Source organism: Cottoperca gobio, chromosome 16, assembly GCF_900634415.1.
Source record: "Cottoperca gobio chromosome 16, fCotGob3.1, whole genome shotgun sequence".
NCBI classification, from domain to species: domain Eukaryota; kingdom Metazoa; phylum Chordata; class Actinopteri; order Perciformes; family Bovichtidae; genus Cottoperca; species Cottoperca gobio.
In genome coordinates this window covers 15,999,759-16,018,182 of record NC_041370.1, presented here as the reverse complement: position 1 = coordinate 16,018,182, position 18,424 = coordinate 15,999,759, and the positions used below count along the sequence as shown (strand labels likewise).

At 39.5% G+C, this 18,424-nt stretch overlaps 1 protein-coding gene across 1 annotated transcript; it reads left to right on the top strand.

The window, feature by feature from the left end:
• The first annotated feature begins 12,031 nt into the window (after positions 1-12,031).
• Positions 12,032-18,094, top strand: irx4a (iroquois homeobox 4a). Its single transcript, XM_029452088.1, has 5 exons — positions 12,032-12,076; positions 12,969-13,220; positions 14,128-14,234; positions 15,942-16,252; positions 17,337-18,094. Exons 1-5 carry the CDS (start codon positions 12,032-12,034, stop codon positions 18,092-18,094), a joined length of 1,473 nt encoding a protein of 490 aa, XP_029307948.1.
• The last annotated feature ends 330 nt before the right edge of the window (positions 18,095-18,424 follow it).

The following is an 18,424-nucleotide window of genomic DNA, read 5'->3' as shown; positions in this document are numbered from 1 at the left end:
TGTATGATTATAAAGTAACACTTTCTTTAAAAAGCCCCAGGAAAAGTGTTAGTTGTTACATTTTTAACTTGTCTGGATGCGTCAACACCTTCATTTCATTGAATACAATGGTTTCTCCTGACTGTGGTGGAACTGTGGTTAGAATGGAGTGAAAATGTCTACTTAAAATTAAGTGGACCACGGGTGCTGTGTTCACGCTCTTTATGGGTATCCCGCCTGCATGCATGATTAAAGTGATAAGTGCTCATTCACTTATCCATCATTCATTGTTCTTAATTTTCCTTTTCCCAAAGCCCATGTTTGGGGACTTTCTACAAATGAGCTTTAGGTTGTACTTTCTCAAAGGCTGTGTACAAATCCTATGATTAGGAGACTTAAGTCCCGACCATGGACCTAACCTGAAAGAAAGCCAGCTTTAACCTAAGCCCAAAAACCTTTGGATTTATGGTACTGTTACCTGACATCTAACATTGCCAGTCCTGAATATGTCTCTCTGTGTTAACCTGCCCTAATACTTTGCGATAGTTTTAAAAGTATAGCTACAGCATTACATCCTGGGAATTTGCCTATACAAACTGTAAATGTGTTCTCTTTACAGACTGAATTCCCAATTGTAAGACTAAAATAAACAGGTTTTTTTAAAGCAGAGAAGTACTTAACTGAAGGGAATAAAGTATTGAATTATGAAGTGCAAAGTTCTCTATGTGGCCCAAATCCCTGGCTTTTTCCGCAAGCACAGCAAAAACAACAGAATAAAGAAGAAAGCCAGAATTAGACTGCTGGGAGAGAGCAGCCCACTCAGTGAGTACGATCTTAATGCAGCGATTAAAGTCAGGGAATGGTTGAAAAACCATGTCATGCCCATAGCTGCCACAGTTACTCCTGCATTACTTGCATGTTTTTTATGCAGAACTGCTAAAATGAGAGGCACAAAAAGCAACTGCATGTTAAATAGGTATTAAAATTGTATAGTTTTAATACCTCCAGGTAGAGGAAAATATTCAAATGCATCCATTCCCTCTTGTTCTGCTTTTGAGTGATTGAAGGAACTTGTGATTGGGTTTCCACATTGTGCTCCCATCTGCACATGCCAGCCCTTATCTGCCTTGATATTAACATGGCTCTTTCATTAGAATCCCAGCCCATTTTCTGGTTTATGGGTAAAATAAGATGCAGAATGAGACAATAAAGTGCATTTGTGTTTCAGTGGATGCATTATGAATAAATAATTGTAAGTGCCTGCCTAGGCCTGCGTCGTCTTCAGGAAGATAATCACTGCCTATAACACATCCTCTGCTCCTTAACGCAGCTACGCTCAATGTACTAGTTTATTATGTAGGTGAATATTGAAAGTGGATCATTACTTTATAATATCCATGTGCATCAGAAGCAGAAACAAATGGAAGGGTGGTTGTAGAAGATGAAAACAGGTAATTTAGGGTCATTCTTTTTGTTATTTCTAGACAAAGAGATGGAGGGAAAGGGAAGCAGAGATTCTTTTTTTTAAGAAAGAAAAACAGGTAAAAAGGCAGCAGGGCAGAGACAGCAAGGGACTCAAGTTACAACCATGTCTTAAGAGGTGTACCAGAAATTGTCAAAGCTGAATTTAGAGATTGCTCTAAATAACTCAAGTACTCTTCCATGACCTCATAAGGTCCTGTCAGATACATAAGTACAGGAAAAAGTAAATTAAAATCACTACTGCTATTGATTCAATTGCAAGTTCATCATGGATACATACATATAATGTACAATACATTATCTTAAATGGAATACTTAATATCTGCATATCTGAGGCCCAATACCAAGCAGTAACATTTTGATTATTAGTAAATACATAGCAGATCTCTATTTCCAATGCCATGCTGTGGGGACTGATTTGAATGAAAACAGGCATACTTGTGCAGTGATGGCACAGGGGTAAGAGCCACTCGTTTCAACCGTGTTGAAACCATCAAGACAGTTTGTAAGCAGTGAGCAGCACTCCAGGCTGGTACAACAGCCTGTATATTAATAAAAAACAAAATGTTCCTTGCAAATTTCAGATGTTGGGGGGGGGGAATGTATTCAATAACTGGTGGCTGCGCATGGCTGATGCTGAGTTGGCTGCACTGGTGGTGGTCGCAGGTGTCGGGGGAGTTGAGGTCTGGTTTGGGGTCTGTCATGACAGAGAGAGCAGCCACCTGGCCTCTGTGTGTGTGTGTGTGTGTGTGTGTGTGTGTGTGTGTGTGTGTGTGTGTGTGTGTGTGTGTGTGTGTGTGTGTGTGTGTGTGTGTGTGTGTCCGCATCACACTGCGATCAGTGTCATTCCAGTGTCTGACATGATGGGTCTGCCGTTGGTGACACATGCAGGGACAAACACACGCACTGAATGGGACACGTTCAGGCAGAAAGGTGATTGACAAGTCTCTTTGTTTGGCCGGCCGGCCTGTTTGCATTTCCCTTCCTAAAGGAGTGCAGGGAAAAGAAAGCTACATTGTAATCCAATATACAATATATCTGTTACAGTTAGCTCATGTACAAACAAGTTATTTTCCTTAATTGCACTTGTGAAATACTTTGTAAAATATAATTTCTTGAGATTTTCAAATAGAACATATTTTGCTTATAATAGGCCCGTGTGCACCTCTGCTGTTTTATTTAAATTTGGGTTAATACTCAAAAGTTGGTTACAATGTTGGCCGATAGCCTACACTATTTGATAAAGGTTTTGTTCGATAACAGCCTGTGTCAGCTATGTTTCCATAAGCTTCCTAAGATCAGCAAAATAAAAATGCTTGAGTTAAACAAAAAGCACTTTCTAGTTAGATTTGTACTCGAGATATAAACTTTAGTCGGCTGCTTCCATTACATTGTATATGTTGCAGATAAAAAGACATGAAATCACATATAACTCATGGCATGGGATGATTTACAGACATCGTATTAAAGAAACAGAGATGACAATACAGAAGCTGGGGCAAAGTAATATAATATCAAATTAAAAAAGGTTGATTTAGTTGGCCCTGTTACACATTTTGCTGACACTCCTCTTGTTCTCCTCTCACAATCTCTCCACTGATCTGTCCCCTTTTTGGAGGTTCCTTGATTAGTTAATATGCTGCAGCTGTGGGTTTCACGTGAGCCTGCAGAAAACAGGCAGAAAGCCACTAACGCTGTATTGTTTATTTATTCGATTAATTGTGTATTTATTTAAGAGATCGCTGGCAGTCTACTATTGTTGTACTATTGTTAGTTTAGTTTGCACATTTAGTTCAGTTTGCTTCGCTTGGTTTAGGGGGATGAGCAGCCCTTAGTGTTGTTACTGTTTTGCTTGGAACAGGTCATGAAACTCGACCGTCTTTTTTGCTGAATTGATTTCTAATTTTGAATTTTCTTTTGATTTAGTGTGCCGTGGTGTTCCTGTTTCCCGCCAGTGTTACACTTTCTCATATGCTTTGTGTTAGCATATGAGAGCCACCAAAGTTTATTCCTGTTCTGAATATCTAATAGGCTAATAATATGACTAATCTGTCAATAAATAATTGACTAAATTTGGCTTGTATCTTTCTCCAAGATACCTCTGATTACAAATCAAGTGAACTCATATGAAAAAGTTGGGCTTCCAGTAAAATGTGCATATGTTTCCAATCAAAAAAAAAAAACGGTTGTTGCATAATCTTTAATTTACTGCATTTTAATGATGCAAAAAGGAGATAATCCCTTACACTCTGCATTGAAATCACAGGAATGACCACAGAGGAGCGGGGGCAAATGTTACAAGACATTTGATTGTTTTCACCCATATCCTGGACCGTGTAATGGGCAGACATACATACCGAGTCCAAGAACACAACCAGTGAACAAGGGGCCAACACCAAGATTTACAAGACACATTGGGTTCACATTTTTGGGGCTTGGGAGTCGACATACGGTATTTCAGTGTTTCAGTCCCTGGCCAGTTGCTAAGGGAACACCTGCAGATAGCTAGTTAACTAAGTGCAGCGAAGATGCTCCCGTTGTGGTGATCAATTATGGATGAGCCGAGAGAACTTTGACATGTTAAACCACTTAGAGGGGCTGGAGAGGAAGAGCAGCGAGAGTGATGGGAGTGAGAGGAAGATGAAGAATGAGAGGGTTGGGTAGACTCATCTCAGACATATTATCGTGGTATTGTTAAAAAACTAGAAGGTCCACTTTCATTGGATTTCTTCGCCGTTGCTGCGCACCCTGCTTGGGATAATACACGAGGGATAATGGACATGCTATCGTTGAAGGTGCTAATGCTGCAGGATTTGCATAATGCATAATGCTTCTGGATGTTCACCTCCGTAATGTGTTTAATGCAGTGTGCATGAAATCTACTACTAGTGACTAAAAAGTTGCCAAGGAAAGTTATGTGACATAGACGGAAATATGTCACTTTTGTTAAATCAAATAAATGACAATCCATGCATCTCGTAAAATACAGTTTAAATGTTTTGAACAAAAAGGACTTTGAAGATGCAACTTTTGCACACACTAGTCTCTAATTTGTCTACTAACTCTTCTCAGTGAAGTTGTTTCTGAGTGTATGGGGTTTTAGCTCCTTAGAGGCGCCTTGTGTATTCTTATAAACAAAGCCAGCCCAATTTGTAAGTATTTTATTGCCACATTGTAGCATAGCTTGGCCTGTTGCAGCCACTTGTAGATCAGTAGAATGGTGTGACACCATTGGTACATCTGTGTATTGCATCACCCTCGTGCACTTGGATGAGATACAAAAAACGGGGACCCACTCATAGAAAAACAGATCCATGGTGGGGGAACCTTTAATTGTATGATCTCATGCTATGACAGGATATCAAAGCTTGTTTAAATTCTAGTACTTTAACATCTTTTTAGATCGTCAAATTAATCATACATCCAAATCACGCAAGTAAGTATTTTACTATAGCAGCAATTCCCGGGGGGCCGTGACGAATAACGCCGAAAATGTGCAATACTATTATTTACTAATATTTCACATCACAACAGCCGTGGAATTGTGGGACGGTTACAACACTTGTTCAATAAAAGGTTAAAATAAATTCCTTCTAGCTCATTCTTCAGGGTAATTTTCCAAATGTAATGAGTTTCCTTTTCACAAAATGCTCTGAGTGAATTTAAGTTCCCTCTGGTCAACAGTTACACGATGTTTATGCCGAGGGCTTTTACATACGGTAAGAGTGGAAGGATCTTATATACGCTGCCTTTGTCACGGTTGAAAGGATTAATAAACTTTGCAAACTTGGTTCAGACTAGGGAGCCTGCGTGTTGTTCATTGGTTGATGCCCAGAGAATCTGCTTTTTTCAGAAAACAAATATGTCGCTTTTCACCACGTGATAGTGACATTCTGTGTGCATGACAAACACAACATTTAAAAAAATATATTGACGTACGAATTAATCGCAAGACAAAAACTCCCCGGTGTGTAAAGGACTTTAGCCGAAGGTTTTGTTTCCTAGAAGCAATAATGATACACTATATTAATAATAAATAATAATAATATCTAAAATATTTACTATGCAATTTCACCAAGCAAAATGTATTTGTAAGCATATGAAAACACAGTAACTGATACCATAACATAATTGTATTGCAATAAAAACACTGTTGCCCCATTTGTCTTATTTTTCCAGCGTTTTTATCAAGTAAAGAATAATAATATACCCAATAATTATTTTGTAATTAGTGAGTGTGTGTGTGTGTGTGTGTGTGTGTGTGTGTGTGTGTGTGTGTGTGTGTGTGTGTGTGTGTGTGTGTGTGTGTGTGTGTGTGTGTGTGTGTGTGTAGTAGTAGTCAGTAATTAAAACAATTAATTATAGTCCCTCTTGAATACAAAGTGGTTACCCTGTTATTACCTAACATTGTGTCCTCTTCCCCAACCCGGTAAAGTAGAAATAAATAAGCTATAGACTGACCGGCCTAACCTCATAAACAGCACATCAAAAGAAATCATTTTAAAAGCCACTTCAGCTGGTAAAAGATACAGAATGTTGATTTGTTTGCACAATCCACCAGATAAAGGTATTTATTACCATCTTCAGCAACAACAAAAAACAACATTTTTACACAGGGTGCCTGAGGCAATCCAGCTTCTCCAACTCATGCAAAAACCATTAGAGCTTTAAGGCCAAAAGAGAAGATGGGAAAAAAATCATTGTGCTGTTCAAGAGAAGAAATAAGAAATACATTGAGAAGATCGTTGGAGATCAATATTCCATTTGGACTCCAAGACTAGACTAGACAACAAATAGAATAATGTTTTGCTGGATAAGCATTGTGTGTGTGCGTTTGTGGGTGTGGTTGTGTATGTGTGTGTGTGTGTGTGTGTGTGTGTGTGTGTGTGTGTGTGTGTGTGTGTGTGTGTGTGCGTAAGAATGCTTGGACATTATTTCTACGACTGCAGAAAGAGAAACATGGTAGCTATTGGAAAGCCTCGGAGCTGCTCGGGGCTTCATGTCACAGAGCAAGTCGGCCTGTGCAGCTGTCTTCAGCTATTGAGGTCATCTTGGGTTTCTATGTTGTTGACTCAGAAAACAACACATGAGACAGTGGACCATAAGACATCAGAGCCCCAGAACAGTCCCCTCATACAGGGTGACATATAATAGAATGGGACAGAGGAGAGGCAGTATTTCATGAAGTTGGAACAAAAAGCATAACTAACCAGAACGCCAAGAATATTACCTTTTTTTTTTTATAAACATGACTGAAGAGAATAGAGGGTTAAAAACTGACAGAGTGAGAGATAAAGAGATAAAAACTGAAAAACTGTCTATTTTTGAGCTGTCAATAAACTGAGTTCTTCTTTCACCTGATGCTAACCCACATTGGGGAGTTTGAACACGGCAGAGGTCAACATCAGCAGTATCACTGAACCACACTTGATTGAGGCAAGTTCCCTGTCTCTGTGCTCAGTCAACCCTCAGTCCTGTCCAAAACTCAGAGCACAATTCACACAATTTTCCTGCGAGCTGAATTTGTGAAAATAAAGTGCTCACGCAAAGGCACCAATTTAGCTCGGGCAAAGTGAAAAACACAGAGACTAAATATTTACTCATGAAAACTTATTTTTGAGGAGTTAAACGAAGAAATAAAATAATAAATAAATAATAAGCAATATCTGCAAGTCATCCCTGTGTCACTAAAGAGCAGCTCTCCCCTACTTATTTGTCAGAACACACAGAAAAGTTTCTAAAATTTGCATCACAATGCACACACACACATACACACACACACACACACACACACACACACACACACACACACACACACCAACAATCCACTGTTATTAAGAGTGATTTCTTTCTGATCTGGAGTTCAACATAAATGTTGTATTTCTGAGGGTTTTTGGGAATTAATGGACAGAAATTCTGAAATGCCCGAGCAATTAAACAAGGTGTTGTCAGCATCACCAGATGTTTGACCATGGATGGTGAATAAGTTGCTCCTGTTCACACATAATATATCATATTGATCAGAATCAGACCAACTAGTTCTCATTTCTGTTTCTAGGAATGAAAAACTTTTTTTTTGATAACCGTCATGTGATTCGAGTGAGGGGACATGACATTCCAGCAGCTCTATTCTGTAACTCCACTACAGCACTTTATAAACTGGATACTACACTATTGTATATGAGGATCACTGTTCTGTTTCTGTAACTGATATATGTAATAAAACATTTACTCGTTACAAAAGATGAACAGAGTTTAAGAAAACTGTCAGGAAGGTGTTTTCCCCATCTTGTATATTTAGACTATGATATAGAAGAGATGGGCAGACAACTTAAGCTGGCCTTCCACCAAACGACTTTTCAGGCAATTTCACTCTTGCAGCCACATTTGCAATGTCGAAATAGATTGAGATTTTTTCTAGAGTCCCGTTTATCTCGAGTGTTTTGTGTAAGGTCAAACAACTCAGTCCGAGCTGTCTTTAGTCTTTAGTCTTTTTCTTGTCTTGACGTTCTGATAAAATCAAACATGTTTAATTTTAATTTTTTTTTTTGGCTCATGGAAATAATGAAGTTCAATGACTTGAACATTTTCAACATTCAATGTGTGATTTCTCTCCAACACCAAACAGGAAACAGAAAACCGAGTATGGAGCACAGTCTAAGGAGGTGCAAGATTTATATCGAGTTTTGGTTCTCTTGGATTTTGGAAAAGGAGGAGAAACTTCTGGAGTAGTGGAGACAACAAGAGTGCCTCTTTCACAAGCACATTTCCAACAGCAGCAGGATGGGAAATAAAAGGGATTACCTCAGATCACCTCTGGTGTACAGTAGTTCCTTCACTCTGGGCCATAATACCTACAGTCATTGTCAATAATTTGAGTTTTAAAGCAACCTAATAAACATGTTGTTCAACATAAAACACAGACATTGTTGTCAACATTTCATATTACATGTGTCCCGAAAGATTCAGCTTTTGTGCTTCATTGACACAGTTCATCTTTGTTTTGTAGCTTGTCTCACTTTAGACTCAGCTGTCTAAAATGTTGGGAAAAGGAAGTGTTTTAACCCTCCTCCCTTCACCACTCCATTACTCTCTCTCTATCTCTCTCTCTCTGTATTTCTCACACACATACATTCTCACACACACACGCACACTGGTGCACTCAGGCACTCCCCTCCTTGTGGCTCATTAATCAAAGACAGATTATCAGGGAAGTGACACCTTCATGATTACAACGTTTCTGGGGAACTTTTTAATATGAGTTTAGTTGGAAAGGAGATGCAAATTAGCTGGCTTACTTGAAAGTGCAACACAGTTATTATTCACATTATAATAGTTTGAGGTTGATGCCATAAGGGAAACACTGCAACTTGAATACACAACTAAGTAAATATATATGATGATAAAACCTTGAGAATGTTACAGACTTAGATACAAAAGAAGATCTCTATCGTTGCATTCATGACCAAATTGTGGTACAGTCATAACTGCCCCATTAGTTAGTCTAATTCGAGTGAAGCCGTTGATTTATGCTACTCATCAATATGATGGATGCTCCTCCACTAGATCACTGCTGAACACTGCTATCTGTCCTAATCTAACCAGTAAAATCATATTTAAATCGCCTATTAATCTAGATAACTAATCACTGATAATAGCTCGCTGACTATCATGTTCAATTTCAGAACAAAAAAAGAAAAGGAAATGCAATCAGGTCATAAGCAAGGCCCTGTTGTCCTGAACTGGAATAGCATCTTAGTCCCTCACTTGCTCCACTTTAAACGCAGAGCTTCCCTGCTTCCCTGCTTCCCCACATCTGTCCAAGAAAAAAAAGAAGCTCCTCTTTTAATCTTTAAACGCTAAACAAGCATGAACTCCTGCCGTCGCCTTCATTTTCCATCTAAAAGCATATACTAGTGCGCCTAAATATTTTATTATAGGCGCCGGATAAAACTGGGTAACGCAGTGGATAATGAAAAGGTATACAGCGAGGGGAGGAGGCAGGGTCTGTGGGCTGTGTAGTTTAGTGAATGTGTCTATCACATTGTTCCACTGTTTCCAGCCTGATTCCATGTACATAATGGTGGAGGCCCATGCAAAAGGCCATAAAGAAAAGTAGCTGAGTGTCCCTGATTATAGAATATATCTAAGTGGAATAATACCACCTATGTGTGTGTGCGTGCGTGTGTGTGCGTGTGTGTGTGCGTGTGCGTGTGTGTGTGCGCGCGTGTCAGGTGCACTCCCACCATCCCCTAAAATCAACGTGTCAACACTTTCTCTTGCGTCCACTGGGTGTGATGTTGAAGATAAATTGGGTCCCGCCCTGCCTTAACGCACTGCGTGTCACATTAACCCCAATGAATTTAAAAAAGAAAAAAGTCTAAATTAATAAGACAAAATGGAGCATGTGTGTGTGTGTGTGTGTGTGTGTGTGTGTGTGTGCGCGAGGTGTGAGTGAGTGCATGGTTGAGCGGTTCAGACGGGTTGTTAATGTTAAGGTGGCATTAGAGTTAATGCAAATTAAAAAGCGCTGGCTGCTCCCTTTTGAACCCCGTGTTCACAGCGTTAATGCAGCCATTTGCTTGGAGGTACTAACCTCCTATAATTCAATTTGTCAAAATGAATGAGAGAACAGACATCTTATAGCTACAGCCCGCCTACCCACACCACCCCACCAAAATAAAACTGACAAAAAAAGAGATACGACAAAAGTTACTTAACCGAAGCACGAGCTTCTCCGTCTTTTATAGCTGTTTGTTACTCATTTCATCTGTAAATGAAAGCTAGCAATTATTACAAGGAGCCGGTATCATATTATTATGTTGGCCCCGGTCCCCTAGATAGTCATCAATCACTCTCAATCGACCTGTCACCGGCAGGCAGAGATCCAGCTGGAGAGGAGAGAAGGAGGAGGAGGAGGGGGAGGAGGAGTACATCATCATTAATTTGAGGAGTGACCCCCGGGGCTATCCACATGTCTCAACCCGGGATTCTCCAAGCAAGGCAGCGCGCACCGGCACCGGCACCGCTGCGGAGGGAGAGTTTGGGGCTTTTGGATGTTTTGGTTAACTGCAGTTTCACCTGATTTTACCTGACCAAAACACATGGATGGTAGATGAATAGATGGATGGATAGATAGATAGATAGATAGATAGATAGATAGATAGATAGATAGATAGATAGATAGATAGATAGATAGATAGATAGATAGATAGATAGATAGATAGATAGATAGATAGATAGATAGATAGATAGATAGATAGATAGATAGATAGATAGATAGATAGATAGATAGATAGATAGATAGATAGATAGATAGATAGATAGATAGATAGATAGATAGATAGATAGATAGATAGATAGATAGATAGATAGATAGATAGATAGATAGATAGATAGATAGATAGATAGATAGATAGATAGATAGATAGATAGATAGATAGATAGATAGATAGATAGATAGATAGATAGATAGATAGATAGATAGATAGATAGATAGATAGATAGATAGATAGATAGATAGATAGATAGATAGATACATAGATTATAATTTCATAACAATAAAATAATTTCTGTGCACGTGTGTGAAGTTTGTATAAAGAAGTGAACGTTCATTTAAACTACACTAAGCATTGGGATGCATTTGGGTAATTGCAACACTCTCGGGTCTCATCACTCCAGGTAAATTGAAGTAAAATACAAAACCAAAAGATCTGTTTTAAGTTGGTTATTATCACATAAATACCACATATTAATAATGTAAATGCATTTATTTGTGTGAATCAATTTGTCTAATCTCCTGGCAGGCTGCGATTTATTTTTTCTGCTCAGTATAAAAATATTCTTTACTAATTAATTTAAAATCAATTAGTTCCCCATGTGATTAGCATCAGTGCGGAGGAATGATAAGAATGTGCTTAATTAGGCCTAATGCATTTAAACTGATACATACGTTTGCATAATTCAAGACACTGATTGGCTTAATTGATTGATTGGGACTGTAAATTAATCTCCAGGACATGCTTTTTTTTCTTTGTAAAAGTACTCCCTCTCCTGTTCCCTCTCAAATACTTTCTTGTTGAATTGTTCGTCTCTGTTTTTCTCGTCATCGTGAGGAAGAAAATGCATATTAAAGTTACAGTCTGGTCATTTTTAGAGTGGGAAACTTCTGACGTCAGAGTCGCCGCCGTTTAAAACAACCTGCCTCTGCTGCTGACGTCTTTTATACTACTTTTTTATACGGCAAAAATATGTATCTGACAACAAAGTGATTATTCTAGGCGAAGGAAGCCAGCATCACCTTCATTCATTAATCTATTTATAATAGAGTTTTAAAAAGAAAAGGGGGAGCTAGAGGATTTTATTTATTTCTTATTGTTTTTGCCGTTGAAAGGCGTTTGAGTGGGGGGCATTTTCCACAAATTAAACATGCTACTCTGCTTCGCCCTATAAGCATCCTAGGAGCCTGTGCTTACCAATCAATTGGTACAGTCAAACAGAGCTGCAGTCTGCGTTAGAGTGGAGACATTCAGTCTCGCTTTATTTCTGGATATTGGGGGACCTCTCTACCATGTCATATCCACAATTTGGATATCCCTATTCGTCTGCTCCACAAGTAAGTCCATGTTACTACCTTTTGATGTTTTGGTTTTGATATTGCACGGATTGATTATCTCATCGATTTGAGTGTGATCCTTTTACGCATTTTGGCCAAGAATCAGGGAAGCTGTCAAAGCCTCTTTCGCGTATCGGAAAGGTATTGCGTTTCAGCCAGTGATACCTGTGTTCGTGCAGCGATAGAAAGAAAAAGGGTAAGAAGAGGGAAACCAGAAACCAGCGAGACCCCCGACCTCCCGTTCACTGATTTCTGCAAGATAATAGCCGCTCTGTAATGTCAACCATGTGTTTATCTGCGCTGGAACACACATGCCAACTTGTTCTGCACACGCTGTGTGTGTTTTGCGCCATAACCCAGCTGCAGTTTTGGTTTTGGCTTTGAGCCATAAAAAATCATTTGGGCATTACTTTGGGTATTACTGGGCGTTGTTGGGAAAACATGTTGTATCTGTTTGTAAGGCATGTTATGCATTGGGATAAAAGCTAACAGACGGCTCATTTTTGGACACGTTTTACGCGCACATTAACACAATAATACAACGTGTCATTCATCAGCAAATATCAGTAATTACAAGTTAATTCATAACGTATTTTAGTTTATAAAGATTCATTCTGAAAAAAATGTTTTGCGAATAGGGCGATGATATGGGTTATTTCCAAATAAGCAAAATAATGTGTGTTATTTGTTTTTTTTATTAAACCCTGTTTAGTTTTACAGTCAGAGAAGTAAAGCATGCTTTCACTGAGACGATTTTTTTATTTCATCTTAAAAAAATAAAAGTTATAAACTAACTTTGAGACGTGCTCAAGATAAACATAACATTTTGTTTCAATGCAGTCTCAAATAAAACATGGCAATAACTTTTTTTAACGATACATTCTCCACCCAGTTCCTGATGACAACCAACTCTCTGACCACTTGCTGCGAGTCCACCGGCAGATCCATAGCCGACTCCGGAGTAGCGGCGTCCGGGCAGACACCAGTCTACTGTCCCGTGTACGAGAGCCGGCTGCTGGCCACGGCGAGGCATGAACTCAGCTCAGCCGCCGCGCTGGGCGTGTACGGGAGCCCCTACACCGGCAGTCAAGGCTATGGGAATTACGTTACATACGGCACGGACGCCTCGGCTTTCTACTCTCTGGTAAGCCCTTCATCTGATCCCTCTTGGCATTGATTAATGGAACGTCAGGCAGCTGAGAGTAGAGCCAGGCACCTCTCCTCGTTTATTATGCTCTACACTGCAAACCACCAGCCTGTTTACTGTCGGTGATGTTTCCTCATATTATCATTCAACACAACTTTTCTTTAGTAATTGGAAAATACTTTAGCAAAGCGAGATAGCCTCACTTTCCCCTGTCAGAGTTTTCCTTGAGACAAATATTTTTTTTTAATGAAAAATGGCATAAATAAGATAAATCATTCCTTTAATATTGAGACAAGTTGGTTTTCATAGGAAACACGTGTATTTTTACAAGCAGGCTAACATTGAAGATTCAGTATTTTATTTTTATTTAAATATCATCATTTTATATAAAATTAATTCTCATATCAGACCCCAACAGGAATACATGGGCCTATGAAATCCAAGAATGTTGTTTGTTCCAGTTGGTTTAGTGTTGAAATACAGATTTTGTATATAAAATTGTGTGGAGAAGAATAATCTGTATGTTCTTTTAACTATAACTAGTCCTTACTTTGCTGGAAACCCTCCTGGGTTATTTGCTAGGACACACATGCACTGAACAAGCTAATAAACCTACTGCTTCCTGTTGTTTTTCTTAAGGTTTATTTAAAAAAATATATTTTACTAGTCTAAAGAGTTTGTTTTATTGTAGTATACTTTGTCTATGTTTCATTTTGTAAGGGGATCTTTAAAAATTCTGATTTACCCCACAATCACAGTCGTTCAATAGCCCTAATGAATCACACGACCAAGCGACTTTTAATAAAACAGCCAACATAAAGTCAGGTAAGTCATTCAATGTACTAAAATAATGTTTCCCTATTTGCATCATCTTTAAAACTCTTGTCTTTGTGTATGATTGCAGGGCGCATTCGATACTAAAGATGCCACAGCTTCTGCGCATGCGGGAATAACCCAGGCAACAGCCTACTATCCTTATGATCCTACCTTGGGACAGTATCAGTATGACAGGTATGTTGTTTCTGTGATAATGTGACTTTTGTTGATTGTTCTAATGTAAGAAGGCTTGATTACCAATGCAAACATCACACCTGTGAGTGAACTCTATAGCCCATGTTTAATTTAATATAAAGTGGAACAGGATGGAAAAGCGATGTGATGTGAAGGTTCACTGTCACACAAGCTTGCAATGCTTATGTCAACTGCTTTAAATGGGTAAACTCTAAGGTAACTCTTAAAGTATTGTGCACTAGTGTGGGGTGAGTTTTCGCAGAGTTAAATCAATGATCCCTGAGAGGTCATGGCCATTCTCATCACGCCCAGCAACACTGGGTCATCACCTTCATCTCATGACACATTTCTTTCCTGATGGGGTGATGTGCTTTACGAGACTTGCGGCCCTTTCAGAAAAGACACGAGGCCTCTTCAGTATTGTGAAGAGCCCTCCTGCCATATTGAAAGGTCTTCCCAATAATGACACGACGTCCAAATTAAGTCTGTGATGTGTTGAAAATGTAGGCCGTGAATGATACATGTGATCAACATGCTCTGAATACAACCAGAAACTCTAAAGATGCAGCGCTAAACTGACATGCGTGGGATTTCACAGAAAACACTTTTTTTGACAATGTTGTGTGTTAATTGATCAGCAGAGTCTCATATTGATTAGCTTTAAGAGTTCACACAACGCTAAAACCCAAGATCCGGCTTCTTTTACCAATCACTCTAAATTCAGTATGGGGTGTGAAAAGGTGTCAGCAGGAATGCTAATAAGTGCACATCCAGCAAAAGGCCTAAAAGTCTGAGGCAAAACAGAATTAGTGGCACTCAGAAGAACAAGCAGGCCTACAGCAGTACCACTCTGTCTGCGCCCGCCTTTTACCTGAGGGCTCATCATTACACTCAATAAAGCAATTTTACAGTCTATTTTATCTGTGTAGGAAACAACGCAGGGGTATGGAAAGGTGCAGCGCTCCTCTCTTAATTCCCTTAGCAGTGCTTGACCTGCACTAAGCTGCACGGAGCTATAAAGGCCTCATAAAAGCCTCCCCTGAGATGACTTTTACAGCTCACTGCTGACCGAAAATCAACACTGTGCATTTTAAATGGAGGTCTATGGTTGATATTTGTGGGTATTGAGTCGTAGCCTACGCTGTGCTAAGAGTGGTTTTTATTATCTATTGATAATGGGGATTATATATCTATACTGTACAAACATTTGACTTGGTATAGGACACTTTGTATATTCCAATACTGATCGCAGGTCACAGTAAGTGCTTGTGTTTGAAGGGTTTCTGGGAATTTACGTGCACCGTATACTCCACATGCTCCTCCGATGCTTATGTACAATTATATAAAACAATGTACTGACAATATTAATTGTACAGTTTCCCAAGGGATACAACACTGTGTGTAAAGAAGGGGTGGTTTACTCCTTACCTGCCCCTCCCCCATATGTTCTTAATAGCGTCTCTTAAGTGACATGTGTTTATGAGTCTATTTTCAATTTTCAGACCTTTAGTGGCAAATTGGTTTATGAGTATTACTGACAGGCTTATAAAGCATGATATGCATCATTTCAAGATTCCAAGAAGCAGATGGCTCTGTCACGGTTTTTAGAAAAAGAAACTGCCAGGGCAACACATTAGGAAGTGCAAAGCATCACATATTGTATTTACCTTCTCATTACCATTGTGGTTGTGTTCTTCTCATTAACAGATATGGTTCCATGGATGGGGGAACACGGCGGAAGAACGCCACGCGTGAGACCACCAGCACGCTGAAGGCCTGGCTGCAGGAGCACAGGAAGAACCCGTACCCGACCAAAGGGGAGAAGATCATGCTGGCCATCATCACCAAGATGACCCTGACGCAGGTCTCCACATGGTTCGCCAACGCCAGGAGGAGGCTCAAGAAGGAGAACAAGATGACCTGGCCGCCCAGAAACAAGGGCTCAGAGGAGAAGAGATATGACGACGATGAAGATGGGTCTCAGGAGGAGCAGATAAAAAGCGAGAACAATGAGGATGGTTAGTGTCACAAAGCCGTATTGTTCTGCAGAAATAAAGAAAAACTATCTTGTTTTTATGCTGAAATGTTTGTCTGTATATTGCAGGTGGCTTTTGTCTCAAAAGCTTGTTAAAACTAACAGTGTATTCCTGACAATTTGTCTTTAAAATGCTTTGTTATGTTATATTTTTTATGGAAACATTCTTACCCGAAGCATGATTTTTGACGATTTTTATAGCTTGAAATGAGAGCAAATAGCCAGCTTTAGTTTCTTATCTTATCTCACTTGGAGGGATCAGGATGAATCAAAAATGATTACCGAAGCACTAGAACGATGATCACACTTCTGTTTAAAGTCAACTGCTACAACACAGCATAAAAACTTAAACCTAATCAAGTTTTTATCCATCCAACACATTATAATACCACACTGACATGTTTTATTTAGTTTAAAAATGTTAATTAGAATTTAATTAAATATATTAAACAGTGTAAGGCTACCCTATATGTTTTTACATCTCATTTAATGTTATGTTCTAATATGTCATTTTAACAAGAATAGTATTTGTGAAGTTTTGTTATTGTTGTTAAAAACAGTATCATACTGATAATAGGAAGCAAAGGACAAAGAGGCCTTAGAATTTGTGTATTCCTATAATATGCACCTTGTTAAAACCAATGCATTTATTTGTAATAAAAAAATGAAAGAGTATCAGCAGTTGTGTGTGCTTGCCTGCTATGACACGTTGGTCATCATAACAAACTTTGGTCAGTTGCATACACGAATATGGCAGAAGGCAACATCACTTAAACTAAGTTTAGACATATTTTTAATGAAGAGGTTGTGTTTTTCAACTGATTATGACAATATTTCTAAAATGACTACATTCATTTAGTTAATCATTTAAATAGTTTGTATATTGAAGTACATCAAACTGGGAGACATTTTAATTTTTATCTTTTTACCACCATCACTCTTTATTTGTTACAACTGTCATATTACAAGTGTGATTGGAGCGACTCTGTTCAGGATGCCATTATCAGATCTGACACCACATCTTCACTGACATGTCTGCCGTCTCCCCTCTGTTCCCTTTCTCCCAGAGACTAGAAGTCGGCCTGATAAGGATCTCCAGTTGAGCGACTTGGACGACTTCGAAACGCTGGAGTCCGAGAGCTCGGAGTGTGAGCTGAAGCATCGATACCACATGAACACACACATGTCAACGACGGGAGACTGCCCCGCCGAACACCTCATCAAGGACTCGTCTCTGAAAATCTCCATCCCTGTTTCTCTGGGAGGGGAGCAGGACTTGAGCAAAAGTTGTCTCAAAACGAACCCGGAGGATTTCCCGGTGGACAGCAGACAGCAGGCGAAAGCGTGTTATAACCAACAACAACAACAACAACAACAACAACAACAACAACAACAACAGCAGCAGCAGCTGCTGCAGGGGCATCAGATATTAGACGGCAAGCCTCGGATCTGGTCTTTGGCTCAAACTGCGACGTCCCTGAACCAGACTGAATACCCGTCCTGTATGCTGAGGTGCCAGCCGCCGCCCTCCTCCCTCACCCCATCCCCCGCCGCTACCTCACCCGTGACCGGCCTGGACAACAGACAGGACTCGCCGGTCACGACCCTGAGAAACTGGGTGGACGGGGTTTTCCACGATCCCTTGTTCAGGCACAGCACTTTGAGCCAGGCTCTGACCAACACCACCGTCTCTTGGAGCGCGAACACCAAAGGCGCCATCTTGGAGACTGAGAGGAGCACGGCGGCCTTGCAGCAGCACCAAGACTCCTCCAAAGACAGTGCCATGAGTTTCCCAAAAACTATCAACAAACTTTTCTGCTCCTAACAAAACCAAATGGCCCTTTTATTGCAAAAAGAGGAGAGACTCTTTGTGACTGATTGAAAGTCGGATGGAAAAGCCTATTTCGTCTTCATGATTCCCTTCATTATGTTTTATTCGTTTTTTTAAAGCAAAAGTAGCTATATATTGTTACATTGGCGTTACACAAGTGAAATACCCGGATCAGTTTCGCTTATTTGATTTAACGCACGCACAGAACTTATCGAAATGTATAACTAAAAGTTTACATATTTGGGAAAAAAAATAGGCCTAAGGTTTACATGATTTTTTCTTTGTTTTTTCTTTACTATGCGCATGTAAATGTAATTGAATATT

Coding starts and splice junctions, on each gene's coding strand:
- irx4a (XM_029452088.1), top strand. CDS start 12,032: ATGTCATATCCACAATTTGGATATCCCTATTCGTCTGCTCCACAA. Junction 12,077..12,968: donor CCTATTCGTCTGCTCCACAA/GTAAGTCCATGT, acceptor TTCTCCACCCAG/TTCCTGATGACAACCAACTC. Junction 13,221..14,127: donor CCTCGGCTTTCTACTCTCTG/GTAAGCCCTTCA, acceptor GTATGATTGCAG/GGCGCATTCGATACTAAAGA.